Source organism: Tympanuchus pallidicinctus, unplaced genomic scaffold (genome assembly GCF_026119805.1).
Source record: "Tympanuchus pallidicinctus isolate F22 unplaced genomic scaffold, pur_lepc_1.0 scaffold2, whole genome shotgun sequence".
Classification (NCBI taxonomy): domain Eukaryota; kingdom Metazoa; phylum Chordata; class Aves; order Galliformes; family Phasianidae; genus Tympanuchus; species Tympanuchus pallidicinctus.
The window spans coordinates 39,693,388-39,712,211 of NW_026294721.1; the positions used below are offsets into that span (position 1 = coordinate 39,693,388).

At 39.1% G+C, this 18,824-nt stretch overlaps 1 protein-coding gene across 3 annotated transcripts in view; it reads left to right on the top strand.

The window, feature by feature from the left end:
* The window catches only part of ADAMTS3 (ADAM metallopeptidase with thrombospondin type 1 motif 3), a 141,877-nt gene that overhangs the window by 109,601 nt on the left and 13,452 nt on the right, over positions 1-18,824 (top strand). For all 3 annotated transcript variants that reach the window (XM_052683185.1, XM_052683186.1, XM_052683184.1), the window contains 10 exons: positions 4,905-4,988; positions 6,580-6,736; positions 8,843-8,948; positions 9,878-10,021; positions 11,476-11,608; positions 12,091-12,204; positions 13,282-13,427; positions 13,996-14,171; positions 15,308-15,441; positions 15,946-16,069. In XM_052683185.1, the coding sequence (XP_052539145.1) occupies positions 4,905-4,988; positions 6,580-6,736; positions 8,843-8,948; positions 9,878-10,021; positions 11,476-11,608; positions 12,091-12,204; positions 13,282-13,427; positions 13,996-14,171; positions 15,308-15,441; positions 15,946-16,069 (1,318 nt within the window). The remainder of the gene's footprint in view (positions 1-4,904; positions 4,989-6,579; positions 6,737-8,842; positions 8,949-9,877; positions 10,022-11,475; positions 11,609-12,090; positions 12,205-13,281; positions 13,428-13,995; positions 14,172-15,307; positions 15,442-15,945; positions 16,070-18,824) is intronic.

The window sequence follows — 18,824 nt, forward strand, 5'->3', positions numbered from 1 at the left end:
GAATATTTGCATCTAGAAGGTTTGAGATTAAAAGTTATGCCTGAGAGTAAAAAAATAACCTTGATACAAGACTTGCAAGGAATTGTTTTCTTTTTGTCATGCACCTCACTGATCATCAGCACAAACGTGATTTTTGAGCAGTCTTCTCTTTATGTTACCAGATAAGGGATCTTGAAATAAGCAGTCATTGAGTGTTGTATTTAGAAGTTGTCATCTCCTCTGTGCCTTAATTCTGATCGTTGGCCACCGTTGTTGTGGAAGAATTAACAGATGTGAGGTGTTATAAACATGTCTTTGTTCTTTGCATGAATTAATGCAGAGCATTGCTGGCAGGAAATGAAAAAAATCTGTTGTATTGTTTTTTCTTTCTGAAATAAATCTTCACTGAAGAAGATTTCAGAATATTGGCTTTTTAGTCTTCAAAGCATTTAGCTTTGCAAACAGTGGAACTGAAACATGGTTGAGTTGTGTGTTTTCTTAAACGTCAATGGCTCCATCTACTGGGAGTACTTCCCCATACAGTACCAGTGCAAGGTGAAAGACCTCATCCTTCAGGAGCTATAGGTCAATTACAGTGAAGATTGCTACTTTTTTTTTTTAGATTTAATGGTATTTTATAACAACTAGGCTTTCCTGTCAAGATTTTAATAATGTAATAGTTGTTACAAGACTTAAAAAACATGCAGTGGAAACAGAAAATGAGGGGAAAAAACCCCATATTGCAAAAAAAGCAGATTCAGGTGACAGACACAGAAGCATACAAAGCTTTTAAAAATTATTTTGAGGACATGTGTATAACGTTGCCAAAAAAGCCCAAACTGAGCACTATTCCTACCAGTTCTTTTTACTCTGCTGAGTGGTGTTCTGGGAGGCACAGCAGTACTGCAAAGCTACTTGTGATTGCAGCAGTCTCACTGCTGACAGCTGGACTACAGGTTGTGTGTTCAGCTGGGAGAGACCACTTGTGTTCTCTCACTTGAAACTTTGAATTGTCATTTCCCAGCCTGGTTTTCTGTGGAAAAGCAGGCATTTTCTCACATTTCCAGATCACAGTGAGTACTGAGGGATGTTCTTTATCAGCAAATAGCCTATTCTGTAGATAGTGACAAAGATTGTAACTTACCTTGTTGTCTGTCAAGGTTATGGGTTGGGAGAGCTATTTCTATACTTTCTCCTATGTATTAGTTTGTCAGTTTTAATTTAATTTTGCCCCTAGCTTTTGATAAAGAGCTCATCTCACTCCTTGCTTTTTAATCTAGTGGTTTGTACCTATGCGTAGTCAATAGATCAATAAAAGGCTATATTTTCAAGCTATTCAATTTCCAGTGATGCGAGCAGTACAGTGGATGATGTTATTCATCATTAGATTCTGAATTACTCAACTTTCCTGCTAATCAATAAACTGCACTTCCCCCTGCACAAGTCAGACATGGAAAAGTAAGTCGTTTTATCAAGGCAGAAAGTCCTTGAAGCTGTATTGCCCCCCAAATCCAAGGACAGTCAAATAAAACATTTGGTGTAAGGAGAGAGGAGCTTACTGTAACTGAGCAGAGGAAAACGTCAGCACATTTCTTTGGGTTAACCTGTAGCCCCTGCCTGCACACCATGAAAGGAGGGAGGGTGGGCAACCATGAATAGGAATTGCACAGTACCTGCACAAAAGCAACTGTACATCTCTGCTTTCTGTCTGTCTCAAATTTGAAAGGCCAGCTACTAAGAGCACATTTGATTTCACATCTTTGATTTCATCACTGCAGTTTACAAGTACATCAGTTTAGGAATGTGGGTTCACCCTTGGCATTCATAATGTGTAGAAAGGTGAGTGTCCATGAAGGCCCTGAAACCCCTTTGTTTGCAGTTATCTCCATTTTCCAGTACTTCTTACTGTAGCTGTAGGGTTTCCTGCCAGGTACATTTATGTTGTCTGTTTGAATGATTATCCATTTAGTAAACAGATATGTCCCATATGTGGAGTCTCCCACTTGTCACCACTGTCCCAAGCAGAGCACTGATTTACTTCTTGTGTATATTACTATTGAATTCAACCTAATCACTTTTTCCTTTTAAATACTGCACCAGAATCTGTATGGCCAGCTGGACATCTGTGATATGTTTCCCAAGTTCAGCTTAGACAAATCAAGCTTCCTGGGGTGTGATTTATATATGCATTTTGTACCAGTACCAGTATCTTGGAATGTAATTTGTTTTGCCAATATAACCACAGCATAGATGCAATTACAGCAGTCTGAAAGCGCTACAGTCTACACTGACAGTTTTCAGCACTTACTTTGATTTGTGGCCTTCTAGCAAGGTTACAGGTTTCCAAAATTTCCTGTGTCTAGGTCATGAGAGCATATATGAGCTTGCTCCTCATGGGAATCCTGCAATGCATCCTTCCAAAGCAGTCCATAGAAACAGGTGTTGTAGAAAAGTGTTGAGGAAGACTTGAAACTTTCAGTTGGTTCCAGGATCCTTTATGTCTTTTTGAAGGTCACTTCTGGGAAGCTTGTTGTTTCTTGGCGCAAGGGAAGTTGTGAACGTTTGTCCGAGATGAACTTTGGTGGAAGCAATACTATTGCATTGCTAAGGAGAAAATATGAATAATTGAACTTTGGAATAATTGCTTCATGAGGCGAGCAGTCTAAGCTGTGTGCTCATTTCTTGTAAAACTATCCTGCTGACAGTCTGTTCTCAGTTAGTCCTAAAAGGGATTGCATTTTTTAAAACCATGGACTGAAATCATTGTGCCAGGTCCCACAAACTGGAGAACTCAGAACGACCTTTTTTGCCTCAGGGGAAGGGGAAAGTTTTGTTTAGCCTTAGTAAAAAAAAAATAAAAAATCTCTAAATATTGCTCAAATATACCAACCTTGCTCCAAACAGTGGTATTTACTTTTCACCGATTACCCATAATATAATATTTATTCTATTTTGATGGGAATAAGTAGCTTCATTGATGAGCTGCAGATGTTTTAGCTCCCTAATTCATACTCTGGTGAAAGGACATTTCTCACCTTACCAGGCACAAAGAAGGTCCTCAAGAGGAACAATTTCTGACCTGTCATCTACACGATTTTTTTAAAACTTAAATTCCACTAATACTCTATTTAGAATTATGCGGTTACTTTTGTACTAATTTGACTTTAAAGATCAGAGCAGCAGCATTTGTTGCTTCTGAAATAAATTATTCAAAACTAAAACAACGGTGAAAAATTTCAGCTGTTTGGTGAACAGTGGAACTGCTACGTTACCTCTGGCTGGCTGTCCTATGGCTGTGCTCTCTAATGGGATATAAGCTGTTCTCATTATGGGAGTATTGAAGAGCTTCTGTGTGCATACTCTGAGCTTCCTTTCCTACGTGTAGTGGAGAATATTCAATTTTTGCTTGCATGGGAGCAGTAGTAACATTGTTATTTCCAGTAAACTGCTTACTTTCCTCAAATCTTCTACATACTTGATTTCTTCAAGGTCTTTATAGTTTTGCAAGTGTTGCTGGAAAGCAATCAACAGGCCCCAAATGTACTGGGACACTAGCACTGACAGAAGGAGCAAGTATCTGATCTTTATTTCATTTGGAAATCAAACTAAAAACACTGAAATAAAAATTCTGTCTTTAAACATTGCGCATAGACCTCATTGGAGACCTCTGCAAACCTTATTTCATGCAAAGCCATGGACTCTTTTGTGAGGGCTCTTTGTGAGATTTTAGTTTTTCCTGTGTGTTTTCTACAGCTCTTGAAGATGAGAGTTTTGATGTCTCTTGAGGATGTCTTATGTATGGGTGTTTTCTCTGGCTAGCAGTTGTTTTTAATGTGCATAGTAAGTCTTTCCAGATCCTGTAAATGTTACATGCTTTCATGCAGTTGGTGAACTTTTAAAATGGAATGTGTTGACTTGCAGAAATTGAGTGTATTTGGAGATATCATTACTGTGTGAGGTATACTTCAGAGTTTATGTCTCTGGCAATTCTGTTGACTTTAAAACTTTTAGATGAGAACATCCAAAGCATTTCTGGGATTTGGAAAGACTTTGCCCATTAATTTTAAGATTGATCTAGAATCAGGACTATTATTCAGATCTTTAAAGCTAAACACATGCTTACATGTGTGCAGAAATGGAGTCGCATTGATCGTGTCGTTGTCTGAATATTCTGCCTTCCCAACATAGAGCTTCAAAATGCAGAAATGGCCTTAAGTCAAATCCTCAAGTATTTTCTGAGGACAGACCTATGCTGAACTTAATGGCATATTTTCTTGAGCAAAAGCTACTGGCAGAAGAATCTTTTACAAAATGAAAAATATGCGCTCCTTCTCCCCACTAAAATATTCATCCCATGTGTTTAAAATGATTGAATTGAGACAAATGGTTGACGAAGCAAATAGGAACAGGATCTGGAATTCATCCACAGTTAGAGTGGCCAGATGGCAGAGCAGAAGTGGCCATGTGGGCCGAATGGTGATGGTTTTATCTGTCGTTAATGCAAACTCTTAAATGCTTTTAAATCCCTCAGTGAATGTGACCATGCTGCAATAGCCTTGCTTTCAGGAATAACTTCATTTTCCTCATCATGTTTATCAAACAAGTGAAATTAAGCATTTAGACAAGTATTTGCTGGGTTTGTAGTCTTTCTTTCTCCAAACAATTTTTCTGTTGGCTCTGATCCAAAGGCCATTAAATTTGAGAGGAGTCTTGAAATGTGCTTCAGAAAGTTCTCAGTGAGGGAGTACGTGATGACAGGAAGTATAGTCTACATTTCTCACTGCATGGAAGTGATTTGAGACTTGAATCCTCCTCTGAGAAAAATAGTGGTTGAAGCTCTTGAAATAACAGATACATGGCCTTGGAAGTTCCCTTTGTATCACCCATGTCTTTTTCTTTTTAAGTTTTCCTTTCTATTTTCTCAGGTGAATGAAATTTACCATGATGAATCCTTGGGTGTTCACATAAATGTTGTGCTGGTCCGAATGATCATGCTGGGGTATGCAAAGGTAAGCAAGCCTCCAAACCAGTTCTTTGCATTCGTAGTCTTTGTAATCATAGTCCATAGGAACTACATGAGCAGCTGTGGAAGCAGAAGTCTACCAAAGTGTAAATTCCAGGGAGCTGCCTCCTTTTCCAACACATGCTAAATGTGCTTGTGCTTGCATTCCTGCAATGAGCCATCACTGTCCCTTTTTGTGAAGAGTGGTGTAGAACAGGCTGCACTATCACTTTGCACTTTATTTATTACTAAGAAGCTGGAAGACTGCAGCAATCAAATATTTTTGTCATATCAGATGGATTCATTCCACTGGAAAGCTCCTTTTCCAGTGTATTTTCTTAATGTCACCAACTGTCTGTGCTTAAATGCAAGATTGCAGTGATTGGTGCAGTACCTGTGAGGACTCTTGCTTCAAGAGACAGAAGTGATTAGTTCTGCCCCTATCCTGCTGATGCTGCTGAGGGATAGGCTGAGAGGATGTGGGGGGCACGTCAGCCCACTGCAGTCTCACTCCAGGGGCTTGGACTTGCAGCCTGACTTTTTGCCCTCGTGAGTCCTCAGGGAAGAAAATGACTTTAGTGGTGGCAATCAACTTGACTGATCAACACAGCTTGCTGCTGCCCTGTCTCCACACAGTCTTCTATGGTAACTATCTCCTTTTCTCATTGTGCTGTACACTCCTTTTACTGAGTCACAACATACTCCTCCACTTTCTGCCTTAGACTTGCTTGTGCCAACATGTTGATTGTTGGTAAAATACATTCACAGAGCTTTGAAACAAATACTTGTTACGTTGTTCAGGATGAGAATGTTCTAAGTGCTGTTTGAGGTTTGATAAAGATCATGTCCCTTCCATCTAACTCATGCACTGAATTTGAGCCTGCTTTGATGTTTGCCTTGTAATTAAATTTGGTCACTTCCTTTTGAAGCATTGTGGTTGTAGACATACTGTGTAGTGAAAGTCTCAAAAAACAGATGGCTAATCTGTATTAATCAGTACAGATTTACTGGTGCTATGGTGTTTTATACCAGTTGAGGCATTGTACTCTGTGTTTATGTTATTCACTTCCTCCACACAGGCTGTGTGTTGTCACTCCACTCTCATTTAATTAAACTGAGTCACATTGTCTCCTGACATTTATCCTGCATATTACAGGCTTTATCTAGATATTATTCAGGAATGTTGCACAGAAGGGCCATTATTTGTCACCATTTTAATAGGGAATATAAATGCTCGTTACACTGTCTTTTAAAAAAATCCTAAATATGTGCTATTACGTATCTACATTCACTGTTACATACAAGTATATTGATATAAGCAGTAGCACTCTGATTTGGCAACTCTTGTACGTTTCCTTGTCTCTGCCTGGGGATCTAGGACAAGAAAGCTAGGAGAGAGTATCAGTCCTCTTTAATGGATCGGTCAATGTCCAGTGTATTCATTTTCTTTTCTCATATCATAGAGGATTACTATGACTTAGACTGATGGTGAAATCGGGAAGGAGAAACAGGAACATGGCTGGTTCTTCAAGAAAATCAAAACTTGACTGAATTTCTTACCTTTAGAAGATCCTGGTTCTAATATATTGCTTTTTCAGTCCATTAGCTTGATTGAAAGGGGGAATCCCTCGAGAAGCCTGGAGAATGTTTGCCGCTGGGCGTACCAGCAGCAGAAGTCAGACCCCAATCACTCTGAGCACCATGATCATGCCATCTTCTTGACTAGGCAAGATTTTGGGCCTGCTGGTATGCAAGGTAATGCAGCTGACCTGAAGCAAAAGTATCGGGACTTTGGGGTTTTTGTCTGTGTGTGTCTAGTGTCTGACAGAAAAGGAGAAAAAAGATGAAAATTGCATTGTTGTGTGGCCCAGAGAGATTAAGGAATGTAGGCATTGATTCAGAAAATACCTGAAGTGTTCAATTTTGAAGATAGATTGAAACCTGATTCTGTTCAGGAAAGCGTGTACACTCATAACTTTCAGTTTCCTATTCTGGGTTTAGAAAAGGCCCGTATGGACAGTCTAAGCATGTACTTGCTAGTACGTTGTGAAGAGAAAGTACTCACTCTATTTCATTCTACATGCTTTTTTAAAAACCAGGTAGACCTTGCCACTTATATCTAACTGCAACAGATTAGATTTTACCTTATAGTATGTAAATAACCGTTGCCTTCTTCAGACAAATATATTTTTGCATGTGCATGCAGGGCACATGAGGAATTCTCAGTGTACTTTGCATTCCACTTTGTTTTTGTTTTACTGCATCACTCACAGTAGATTTTTTCTTATAACTAGCTTTTTACCTCTTTTGATAGATGCATTAGTCCTTTTCACTCAAGGAATTAATGATAATTGAAAGTAAATTCACAAAGCATGATTTATGTCAGTGCAGAAAAATGGGAGTCTGGGTGAGACTTCTGAAGTGTTACTGCTCTGTGCAGCATTGCAAACTAGTCCCGTTTTTTATTTCTTTGGTTCTCATGTAGTTGCATTCAGAATATGCACCCTATAATCATTTACCCAGACCAAACTAGCACTCATCTTGTATGCTGTGGTCTGTGGTAGGAATAAGGGCTCCTCTTAGCAGAAACATTGTGGGTTTCTGTGCTTCTTTTTTCTGCTTGCAGGTGGAAAAAAAGGACTAGAAAACAGAGCAGTTTCTGAAACAAAGCTGTCCCACTAAATGTGATGGCCTTCGCTGCAAAAAATCTAACACTATACAGTCAGAAATGTCTTCTGTCTTCCATGTCTCAGTTTCCTCAAACACACTGTTTCCCCTCTGAATGTTCTCTATATCTGTTGCTAGAAAGATAAAATCCTCTAGCTCCTCCTGGTAGTTGAGCCACATGCCCAGCTCCGGTGCTGCTCTGCAAATGGTTCTTTGGCTTCATTCTCTCTGTCAGCCTTCATAGTCTCTTCTAGTGCGATGCCCAATTTCTTTGCCTTTGATACAAATTCTGCAACTTCTCTTTGAACAATAGGCCCCCATTCATTATCTAGTCATGGAAAAACAGTATGATACATGGTTTAGCATGGTATCATTCAGGTCTAATGTGCAGAATTTACCAATTTTTGCGTAGTAGAAGGTAAGAGAGACCTGCTTTTAGTCAGAAATACCCTTTATTAAGAAGGTTTTTCAGATTTTATGCTGGTGAGCTCTTACTGAGGCATGAGTCTGCTTCTTCACATAGCTTTTTGAAAAATGTGCCATGTTCTGACCATCTGGCTAGAGATTTTGTAGATGTCTATGTCAGTTCCTTCATCTTTCAGGGTGAGGCAAGAGTCCTTAGTCCTCATTCATGTCTGGACTTGCATTCCAGAATGAGATCTTAGGCGGTCTCCCTACCTTCAGATTTTGGCTTTTGCTGATGACAAGGCATGTAATATTTACTAAGCAGTAATTACTTGATGGTATTAATACAAATACATACAAAGGAATGAAAAAAACTCTGTCTTTTAATTGAATGGGAATCTTCTGCATTTTTTTTTTTATGAGTGTAAGTGCCTGAAGTAATCTAGATGTATGCAGAATCAAACCAAGTTTGTCAGAGCCATTAACACTGACAGGAATTGCAGAGACAGGAGAAATTGACAATCAGAGGAAGAGAATCCTTGGTTCTTCTCTGGTAGTAAATGTATTGGGGTGTCAAGTGGAACAGGCTGTCCAGAAAAGCTACAGATGCCCCATCCCTGGAGATGCTTAAGGCCAGGTTGGATGGGACCCTGGGCAGCCTGATCTGGTGGGTAGTAACCAGCTGCATGTTGGAACTGAGTGGGATTTAATTTCTCTTCCAACCCAAGCCATTCTATGATTCTGTGAAATGTAATGGGTAAAGCAGTCAGACATGATTTCTCTCAATAGGATATGCTCCTGTTACTGGCATGTGTCACCCGGTCCGAAGCTGTACTCTCAACCATGAGGATGGGTTTTCATCAGCTTTTGTTGTTGCTCATGAAACTGGTCACGTGTAAGTCTAACATAAAATTAGATTAACAATATGGTGCTGCATCTCCTTTTTACTTAAAGTGATTTAATTTTAATGGCTATATGACAGCCATCCAAATAATATTATCATCATGGAACACATCAGTGGTTTTAGCAATGAATAAGTAAGCGAGGAAAGAAGACAAAGGAAAGAGAGAGCAGGAACCCATTTTCTTTAGGGTGATGGTGAGATAATTAAGAAAGAAACCTGGAAAGTACAAGCAGTGGAGACGGTAGCTTACCAAGCATCCTTAAAATTCTTTCTTCTCATTGACTGAAAGTGCTGATTTGTTAAATTGATACTTCTTAAGGAGTGATAAAATGTTAGGCTGAGAATAATTGATTCAGGGAAAGATCTCTGTCAACTGCTGGGTGAATTAATGTTGTCTTTAAGTAGCGCAGGCTTCTTGTTCAGCTCAGTGGGCTCTGTTGTTGTTTTTGTCCAGAGTAATGTAGGAGGAGTTTAGCCAAATGTGAGGTGACCATGTCACTTGCCCGACAAGCTGCACCAGATGCACACTTTTGGAAGTTTACTATGCTAACTTAGTTAGCTCTTTGGATGCACAGCATTACAACCGTGTTAGCAAGATGTATAAGTAGGTGCTTTAGATAAATGAGTGTACTGTCATGAATAATTAAATGTCTGAATGAGATGCTCAATGGTAAGCAGAACTGCCGTTTTCTGTTATCCAATGTAGAAATCGTCATCTAATTAGTTAGTTTCTAGAGTATTTAGAGTCCTTATATTTTGACATCAAAGTTCTATTTGAAAAGCAGGTGATATCTGTAGCATGCAGAGAACAATTTCATCTTGAATGACTACATTTGCATGAGAATCTGTTTTCTTTACAGCTGTTCTACCAGTTGAAAAGTAGAAACTGCTGAAGCTCTGATACCAATTCTTTGTTTCAGGCTGGGAATGGAGCATGATGGGCAAGGGAACAGATGTGGGGATGAGACAGCAATGGGGAGTGTTATGGCTCCCTTGGTGCAGGCTGCCTTTCATCGTTACCACTGGTCCAGATGCAGTGGCCAAGAACTCAAAAGATACATACAGTAAGAACTTATTAGCACTCATTGATGGTGGTTTTACTAAAGGAAACAGAAGTCTTTGCAGTTTCCTGAGATGTGGGGCCAATGGGCTGCCCTCCATCAGAGAGCAAAGAAGAGAAACAATCCTCAAGTGTCATAAATTGAACCCTTGTCTGTGGAAGTCTCTTTTATAAACGCAGTGGTACTGAGGCTTCACAGATAGGAAGGAATGGGATCCTCTTGTGTAGGCTTCTCTCCTTCCAAACAGATATACAGAGGAATTCCAGTAGGCTTCCCTGTCCATCACTGCAGTAGCAGTGAGGAAGAGGAACCTCCATTTCTGGCTCTCTCCAGTAATACAGTTTTCTGATCACCTTTGTTGCCATGCATCTATATTAGAAAAGCAAAATCCTCACCTACAGTTTTACACAACACTCATTGCATCTTCTGGGAATGGTACCGGGTGTCTGTCTGGAAGACTTTATTTAAGGAAGTTGGTGTTTTTCCTACATTTTTTATTTCTGTACAAGTGCTTTTGTGAAACTGGGAAGATGAAGCCCTAAGCTGAGAAGAACTAGTAAAATTTGTGGAAGAGAGAAAATGCAACATGAATGTCACTGAATTAAGGAGAAAAGGGAAACAGAGAGCATAGGAGTGATGTCTCCCTGTATTTATGTGCATAGTCTCCCATGTAAATGCTTTCTCATCCAGTTCTTACTCCTTTATTGCAAATAACTGGTTTTGCAAGTCAGAACTGAGTGAAAACTTAAATTGACCCACTATGGCATGGATTCCAATGAGGAATCCCATCAGTAACCTGATGCATGAAATTTTACATCAAGACCTTTGAGATTAAAATGGAATTTTATCCTTGTGCAGGAAGAGCAGCCCACCAAAAGTTTAACAGGAATGAGTAAAAAGCAGGCCTTATTCTTGCCCTTTGCATAACCTGTTTTTTGTCCCTGTGTATGCTGTAGATTTCAGGTAAGTGGGCCTGTTCTCAGACTACTGTTCTATTTTAAAGCCCCGTAAAGTCAGTGGAAAGGCTCACTCTGACTACAGAAGGTGTATAATCCTTATACTGGGATTATATAGGATTCATGTTACAGTTTGAAGCACATTGAAATGTTGCCTTTTGGAACTGAGAATTGAGAAGTGCTTGTTTTCTGTCTATGGTGATGGGAAAACAAAGTGCAAATTCTACACATACCATTAGATCAGGGAAGGGTGGGAGATGCTTCTCTTCAGTATCCAGCAAATACAGAGATTCTGTAGGATCTTCTCATCCAGTGCTCAGTCACATTTCACTGAGCAGTATTCTAGAGAAGGGGCTGTTAGTGCTTCAGGTAACAATAACAGATTTGAGAAAATGAATATTGTCACAATATTGACATCTCAGAATGAAGAGTTTGATTGTATTGATAAAAAAAAACAATTACTACATTTTCTCACTATCTTTTCTGTGCATCTTTCCACAGCTCTTACGACTGTCTTCTTGACGATCCTTTTGAACATGATTGGCCCAAGCTCCCTGAACTGCCAGGCATCAATTATTCCATGGATGAACAGTGCCGCTTTGATTTTGGTGTTGGCTACAAAATGTGCACAGCGGTATGTCCAGGGCAGTCATTGCAAACACAAACATTCATTTCAGCAAGTTGGTGTTTGGCCTTATTTAATAGTTGCAATGTATTTTCTCACAATTAAATATCAGTTAATGGAGTAGTTTAAGCAGATACAATAAAGAAGGAGAGAGATATTTATGGGTGAAAGCCAGAGCCAGTCATCTGAGTCATTTGGTATAGCAGTCAAGAGGACAGCAGCGTGGTCTACATGACACAGACTTGTGGCAGCAAGCCTGTGATCCCAAGAAAGAAAGGGAGAAAACTAATTTTCCTCTCACTTCTGGGCATCTCCTCCTTCCTTTAGCACCAGAGGATGTGGGGAGTAATCATTGCCATTTTCTTTCCAAAGATACTTGACTTGTTGGTGGCTATGCTAGATTAGCATAGATTAGATTGGTTTGAATCCTTACCCAAAAGGTATCAGTAATCTAATGTTGTTTTTCATCTCATAAATGTCCTATATTTCAGTTCCGAACCTTTGATCCGTGCAAGCAGTTGTGGTGTAGCCATCCAGATAACCCGTATTTCTGTAAGACTAAGAAAGGACCTCCACTCGATGGGACAGAATGTGCCCCTGGAAAAGTAAGTATTGTGTTTCCAACTATGTATTAAAAAGAAACACACACAAGCAGTTGCATTAATTTGGGTTGAAAAGCACACAGGAAAATAGACAATTGCACAGCATCCCCCGAGTTGGCACCAAAGAAAGGAAAAAGTGGGAGCTGTGATTTCCCACTTTGTCTTCTTTGAAATGTACAAAGCTGGCTGTTACATAGGCTGTATTTTGGAAGGTGAGGGTGTTAAAATCATAGGTGAGGTGTAGGGCACTCACATTTTCCTCTGTAGCCTTTTTGTTATGTTTTTTTTTTTTTTTTAATTATTATTATTTTTAATATTATTCTCTCTTCTGCAAAGTGTCCTTAAAGTGTCATTAAGAATCCGTGGTAGCAGATGACAGAATCACTGTAGGATGGGAGTACATAGTCCCAAACTCTTCTCAGTACTTGTGGTCCAGACATCCTGTGGCTAAATGTTTGTACAGGCTTAGGATTAGCTCTTTAATTTTGTCTTTTAACATTAGAGAATGTTCTGCTGCTAATTCATTTTTGATCATACAATTATACTCAAGCAAATGTTTATTTAACAAATTCCATGTATTTTCAGCTACAGGAGAGCCACTTATGATGTCTGGAAATGCCCTAACCAGTAGCCAAAAAACTTGCTGACTAGTGACTAGCCTGCTGTTGCATCTTGTTTGCGTGAATATAATGTTTGAGTATGAGGAAAAAAAGAAAAAAAAAGCTACTAATCTTCAGCAGGGATCTTATTCTGTGATACAGTAGTCAGAACATAAAAATTCCTTTAAAACATGGTAGGAATTAGGATTCATATGAGACAAAGGATGACTTAAATGAAGTCAAAAGAACGTGTTGATCTTCGTGTTTCTGCCCATAGAAGGATACACGCTCAGATGTGGCACTGTTGTTTATCCATGGAACAGACAGCCATGAAAGAGAGGGATTGGGCACTCCTGGGCCTAGAGTACGAAGACCCTCTTTGCTCCACGAGCTCACCTCTGTGCACTTTTAAATTTACTGTGATTATGTTTGGTTTGATTTTGTTTCTGCTCTCCTGCTTTCCATGCCTGTTTTCTCTCAGTGGTGCTACAAAGGTCACTGCATGTGGAAGAATGCTAACCAGCTGAAGCAGGATGGCAACTGGGGACCCTGGACAAAATTTGGCTCCTGCTCACGAACCTGTGGAACTGGAGTTCGCTTCCGAACGCGCCAGTGCAACAATCCAATGTAGGTCTTCTGCCTTGGTGGTAGTTCCAGTCAACTGGTAATCATTGCAGGTGTCTGCTGAAATGGCATTTGTGTTTTGAGATGGAATCTCCTAAAATTCACATTGTGTTCAAGCCCCTTGAAACATCACCTTTTGCAAGGAGCCAGAATCATTTTTAGTGAATCCAGTGATTTCCAGAGGAAAGCCTGTGGAAAACCATCCTATGAAAAATTTAACTGATGTGTAAGAGAGTGAAGAGAACATAGAGTGCAAGCTCAACAAGCTTTGGGATGAACTATTAGATAGTCTCCAGTTGTAAATCAACTATTGACAGCATAGATGTGTATATGTATTGTTTCTGCATGTCAGTATATGCCTTTGGGATGTTTGAGTAAGCATGGAGGTTACATTGCAAGTGCATATCTGTGCAAGGTAACTGCTTTGTTTCCAGTTCTGTCAGTTCACACTCCTTTTTTGTAAAATTGTCTCTTTAGAATCAAGTGTGAAATTGCACTTAAGACTGATAACAAAATTGTAGACCCAAAGCCTTGAGGGTTTTATAATCTCACAGATGTTTTCTTCTCCCAGGCCAATTAATGGAGGTGAAGATTGTGTTGGTGTCAATTTTGAGTTTCAACTGTGTAATACGGAAGAGTGTCCAAAGCACTTTGAGGACTTCAGAGCGCAGCAATGTCAGCAACGCAATTCCCACTTTGAGTATCAGAACAGCAAACACCACTGGCTGCCATATGAACACCCTGACTGTAAGTTCTGTTATTTGTGTTTACTACAAGTCAGTGCTGGAATCTCACAGATCTTATGGGGGGGGTCTTGTTTCTTTTGCCACATAGAGACTACAGCGTAAGAAAAGTGTAGTAGGTATGACTACAAAGCAGGAAAAGAGGATGGTCCAGGGTAAAGGAATAGCTGCAGTGTGAGACAGTTGTAACTTCACCAACCCTTGCCCAGCTGTTTTCCTCTGACTTTCATCCTCTTTCTAGTGAGAACAGGATGTAGCAAGAGGCATAGAGGCTCTGAGCTCCTGATGGAATAGCTGGTGGGTGCCATAGCAATTAATGCAGCGCACTGTGAAGCTCTGGCTCTGCTGTTGGTGCCAAATGTGGAAAGCTGCTGCTCAGATCATGAAGGACTCTTCTTGGTCTCTCCTGTACAGCTGTTCATCTATATGAGCGCAAAATGTTAATGGTCAATGAGGACTGCTGCTAGGAAATTGCACTGGAAGTTGAAATAGAGTTCTAATTAGTGTTCTACTTGAGAAGTCCTTCTAAGTATTTTCCCATTCTTAGATAAATCCATCTACCTGAGCCTGACTCTTCACTCTTAACATTAATGTAATCCAGCAGTCATCCTGAGTAAAAAGGACAGCTTCAAGCATAAAGATTCATTGCTTGCTGAAAGGGATTTCAGAGCTGCTTTGAGTTGCTAGTATTTTTTCCTCAGGCATCTCCTTTGAAACTCTTCATATGCGTGGCTGGGGGATCAGATTCCAGTAGTGATAAAGAAATATTTGTTCAGCTGGCATTTTCCAAAAAGACTAAAGGAATTTGAAATCCAAATCTTCTATTCTTTCATGTGATGTAATTTCCTAAACTCTGCAGTGCTGCAACAGAATCAAACTGAAGGCTACTTGAAGAATAGTGGGGAACCCAGTTCTAGGAGCTTCTTTGGAAGCAGTCTGATTTCTGTGAGAGTATCTGTGATACTGATAGGCCTAAAATTCACACAACAGCAAATTAGTTGCTTTTTCCCCCCTAGGTGTGTGCATAAGGTCCATTCTATGTCTGTAATATTCTCTTTATGCCTTTAGTGAGATGTTTTTCTGAAACTCATCTGAATTGCTTTTAACTTATGCAGTTACGTCTGTTTTCCTGCTATGCAGCTAATAAGAGATGCCACCTGTACTGCCAGTCCAAAGAAACGGGAGATGTTGCTTATATGAAACAATTGGCACATGATGGGACTCGCTGTTCATATAAAGATCCCTACAGCATTTGTGTTCGTGGAGAATGTGTGGTGAGTGACAGCTTCTCAAGCTCATTGCTGAGTTTGGACTGTGCTGTGTTAACTGTTCAGCAGCAATCAGAGAAAAAGAGATAGACTTTGCAGATAATTTGAAATATTTGCAGCATCATATTCATCATAATTACTTCAGAATTAAATTACATTAGAGCAATGACACAGGTCCATTCCACGGAAACAATTTACTTTTCTTCAACTGACAATTTAATTTGCCATTTTTTCACTTAGTTTTGCATCTGAAAGGAATTGTCCCTATTTTGCTCTTTTCCATCTTTCCTAGTCTTGATGTACAGTGGACATAATCTGAGAATCAATTCCTGTTCTTCACCTGAAAACCGTTACCCAGCAACAAGCTTTCAAGTAATTTGTGTTTAAATGAAATAGATCACTGTTGGCTAGTAATTTCCTCTATGCATTGATTTTGAGATTGCATCCCTCTACAGCTAAACCTTACAGCTTATGATAAAGCCATGTTTCTTTTTGCTCTTCATTCTGCAGAAAGTGGGTTGTGACAAGGAAATTGGTTCTAATAAGGCTGAAGATAAGTGTGGCGTCTGTGGTGGAGATAACTCCCATTGCCGAACTGTGAAAGGAACCTTTACCCGCACTCCCAAAAAGCTTGGTAGGAATAGCATATTCATGCATCTGAATATAGTTTCTATTATCTCATATGTTTCTGTCATGTTTACTGTTTTTGAAGACTGATCAGAAACGTGGCTTACTTCAAGGTAGCAAAACAAGAATTTTAGCTTGATGTGCCAAAATGGTTTAGTGCTTGATAAAGAAATTAGATTCTTTAAAACACTGTAATGTTTCTGTCTTTTGAAGGACCTAACAGAAGAAAACTCCATTTGTGCAGTGTATCTAGAAATACTCCCCAGGCATAGCATGTTTAGCTCTTTGTAAATGTTGAAGCCCACAGACAGTGTTTGTGCTAAATGGGGATACACTGAGTTCTGCCAAAAAAATGAACTATTGTCCCTAAGATTGACATTCAGAAGAAATTGAGGTGCTTTGCCTGATGCTAAGTATAGCATGCCTTATTCTGTAGGAGGAGTAGAAGAAATATTTTTCCTCCCTTTTGAAGTGTAAGCTATTCATGAGTTTTTCTTCTTAAACCTAAACTCAAGAGTCATTAATTGAAGTTCTGAACTTCTTTTCACGTGAACACGTGGATTCTCGTGTCAGATCAGTCTCATCACAAATTGTAGCCTTTTAGTCAAATAAATAAATGAAAAATAAATTCAACTTAATTCTAAATCAAAGACAGAAACATTTGGCAGAAACCCTCATTTCTCTCAAGTTGTGTGAATGACATCCAATGAAGCATATGATGACATTAGCCTGGTTAAAGTTTTCAGACTGGACTGGGGTACTCTATAACAAATCTCTTATCAATAATAATTCAAGACCCCTTGGTCTTTTCAGAAATTTCTATCTGGTCAGTTATTTGTTGAGTTAGGGCAGTATAATGTTTTATATACATACATATATATATATATGTACATATATTTAAGAATACTGTGCATTTTAACACTTTCCTATATGGCCTTTATTTCACTTTGGGGAATGTACTCAGGGATATGCATCTTCTGTATGACTGGTAGCAGCTATTTCAGGAACGTCTGTTTGGTAGAACTAAATGTTTTAAGATAGAGTGGAGAAAGACTTAGGGACAGATAGCATGGATATCTGCATTAACAGTTTAAAAACTGGTAGTTGCTGCCATGAAGCAGGCTTTATTTCAGCATCAGTAATTACATTTGGACAGTAAGTGACTAACCAAACTAAACTTGTACAAAGATAATGTGCAAATGGAAAGAAAATATGTAAAATATTCTGCTGAAAATACATATTAATTACAAGCCAACTGGAGAAGTTTACAGCTTGTAGCTGCAAGTGCCATTAGAGGACCTTTCTTAAAGCGATAAAAGCAACTGGTGGATTAGACATGAAATTACACAAGAATTATTGTGATGTGGGGAGTAATGGAATGAAGATTATAATTTGAGCCTCTTATACAGGCCTGTGTGTTTCTTGAGCTGGCAGTCACTGTGCTTTTCTGAAAACAGGAAGAAAAAAACAAACTGTAATCAACAGAAATTAGTGCACGGCCTTGTAAGCATATTTCTAATCTTTTTCACTAAAAGTAAATGATTGCACTTTTGGGGGCAGAGGGAATATTCATGTCACAATTCTGGATCCAGTCCAGTAGAGTTTTTTCTGGTGCATCTGGTTTCTGTATTCTATAGCAGTGGTTTACAAATTATAGCTTGCAGTTGATGTACAAGCCTAAGCTTGAGGTTTGGCTTACCCCCTAGGAGATAACAGGGCAAATGAGAGGTCAACAGAGGGCAAAATATAATACTAACCCCATAATGTAGTGGCTCAGTATTTTTGCCTGGGAACCACCGAGTAACTGCATTGTCTTCTAAGGTGACAGCACGTTACTGGGTGTTTTCACAGTGTTCTCAGTGTCTGGAAAGCGCTACGTCTAAGTGATAGAGAGTACTAGAAATATAGTTCAGGAAATACTGCTATTAGTGAGCCATTTCCAAATGTTAATGAAAGCGTTTATGAAATGTTTATTGTTTTACAGTATCTGTGGCAGTCTAGTCATTAAAAAAACTAATTGACCTCTTCCAACAGGAAAACATTTAAGCAAGAGGTGCCAAAAAGAATTCAAGTTTCTGGAAAATGAAATCTGCAAGTATCCAACTTAAAATCACCTACCTGAATTTTCAGTGGTCTAAATTTCATTGACTGTTAAAAATTGCTAGATGTGTCTAATGCTGCTTTAAGTGCATTTGAACACATAATGTAAATTATACTTTATATTTGTTAAGACCATCTGGCTGACAATGCAGTCAATGAAATAGCAAGACTTGGCTCCCATAACACTAATTATAGACGTTCTATTTAAGGGAAGACGAGAGGAGCATTTACATTGCCCAAAGGAGCTCGCAATATTTCCCTTTCTGAAACAAAGGAATCTAAAAATACTCTGGGTAAGTTCAGGTACTTGCAGAAAGAGGCATCCATGGCAACTGGAGAGTTCTTGCTGCAGTTCTCATCTCCAAAAAGGCACTGACACATAACACCTATTCAGGCAAAAGCTTTGTTTCATATGCTCAAAAGATGGACAGTAAAAAGATCATTGAATGCTGTTTTTGCAGACTCTCATCAGCCAAATCCATGAAATTACACATATGTGGCTCTTTGTTCTTTAAAAATGGATCTGAAGAGATTTGTCATAACTGAATATGCAGACATTAAAGGGAAAATATAGAAATATGAAAGTGCCGTACGCTCAGAGTTTTGCATCCTTACATCAAATTAATTAGATTCACTTCAGTGCTTGTGAAGCTCTTGTTTAA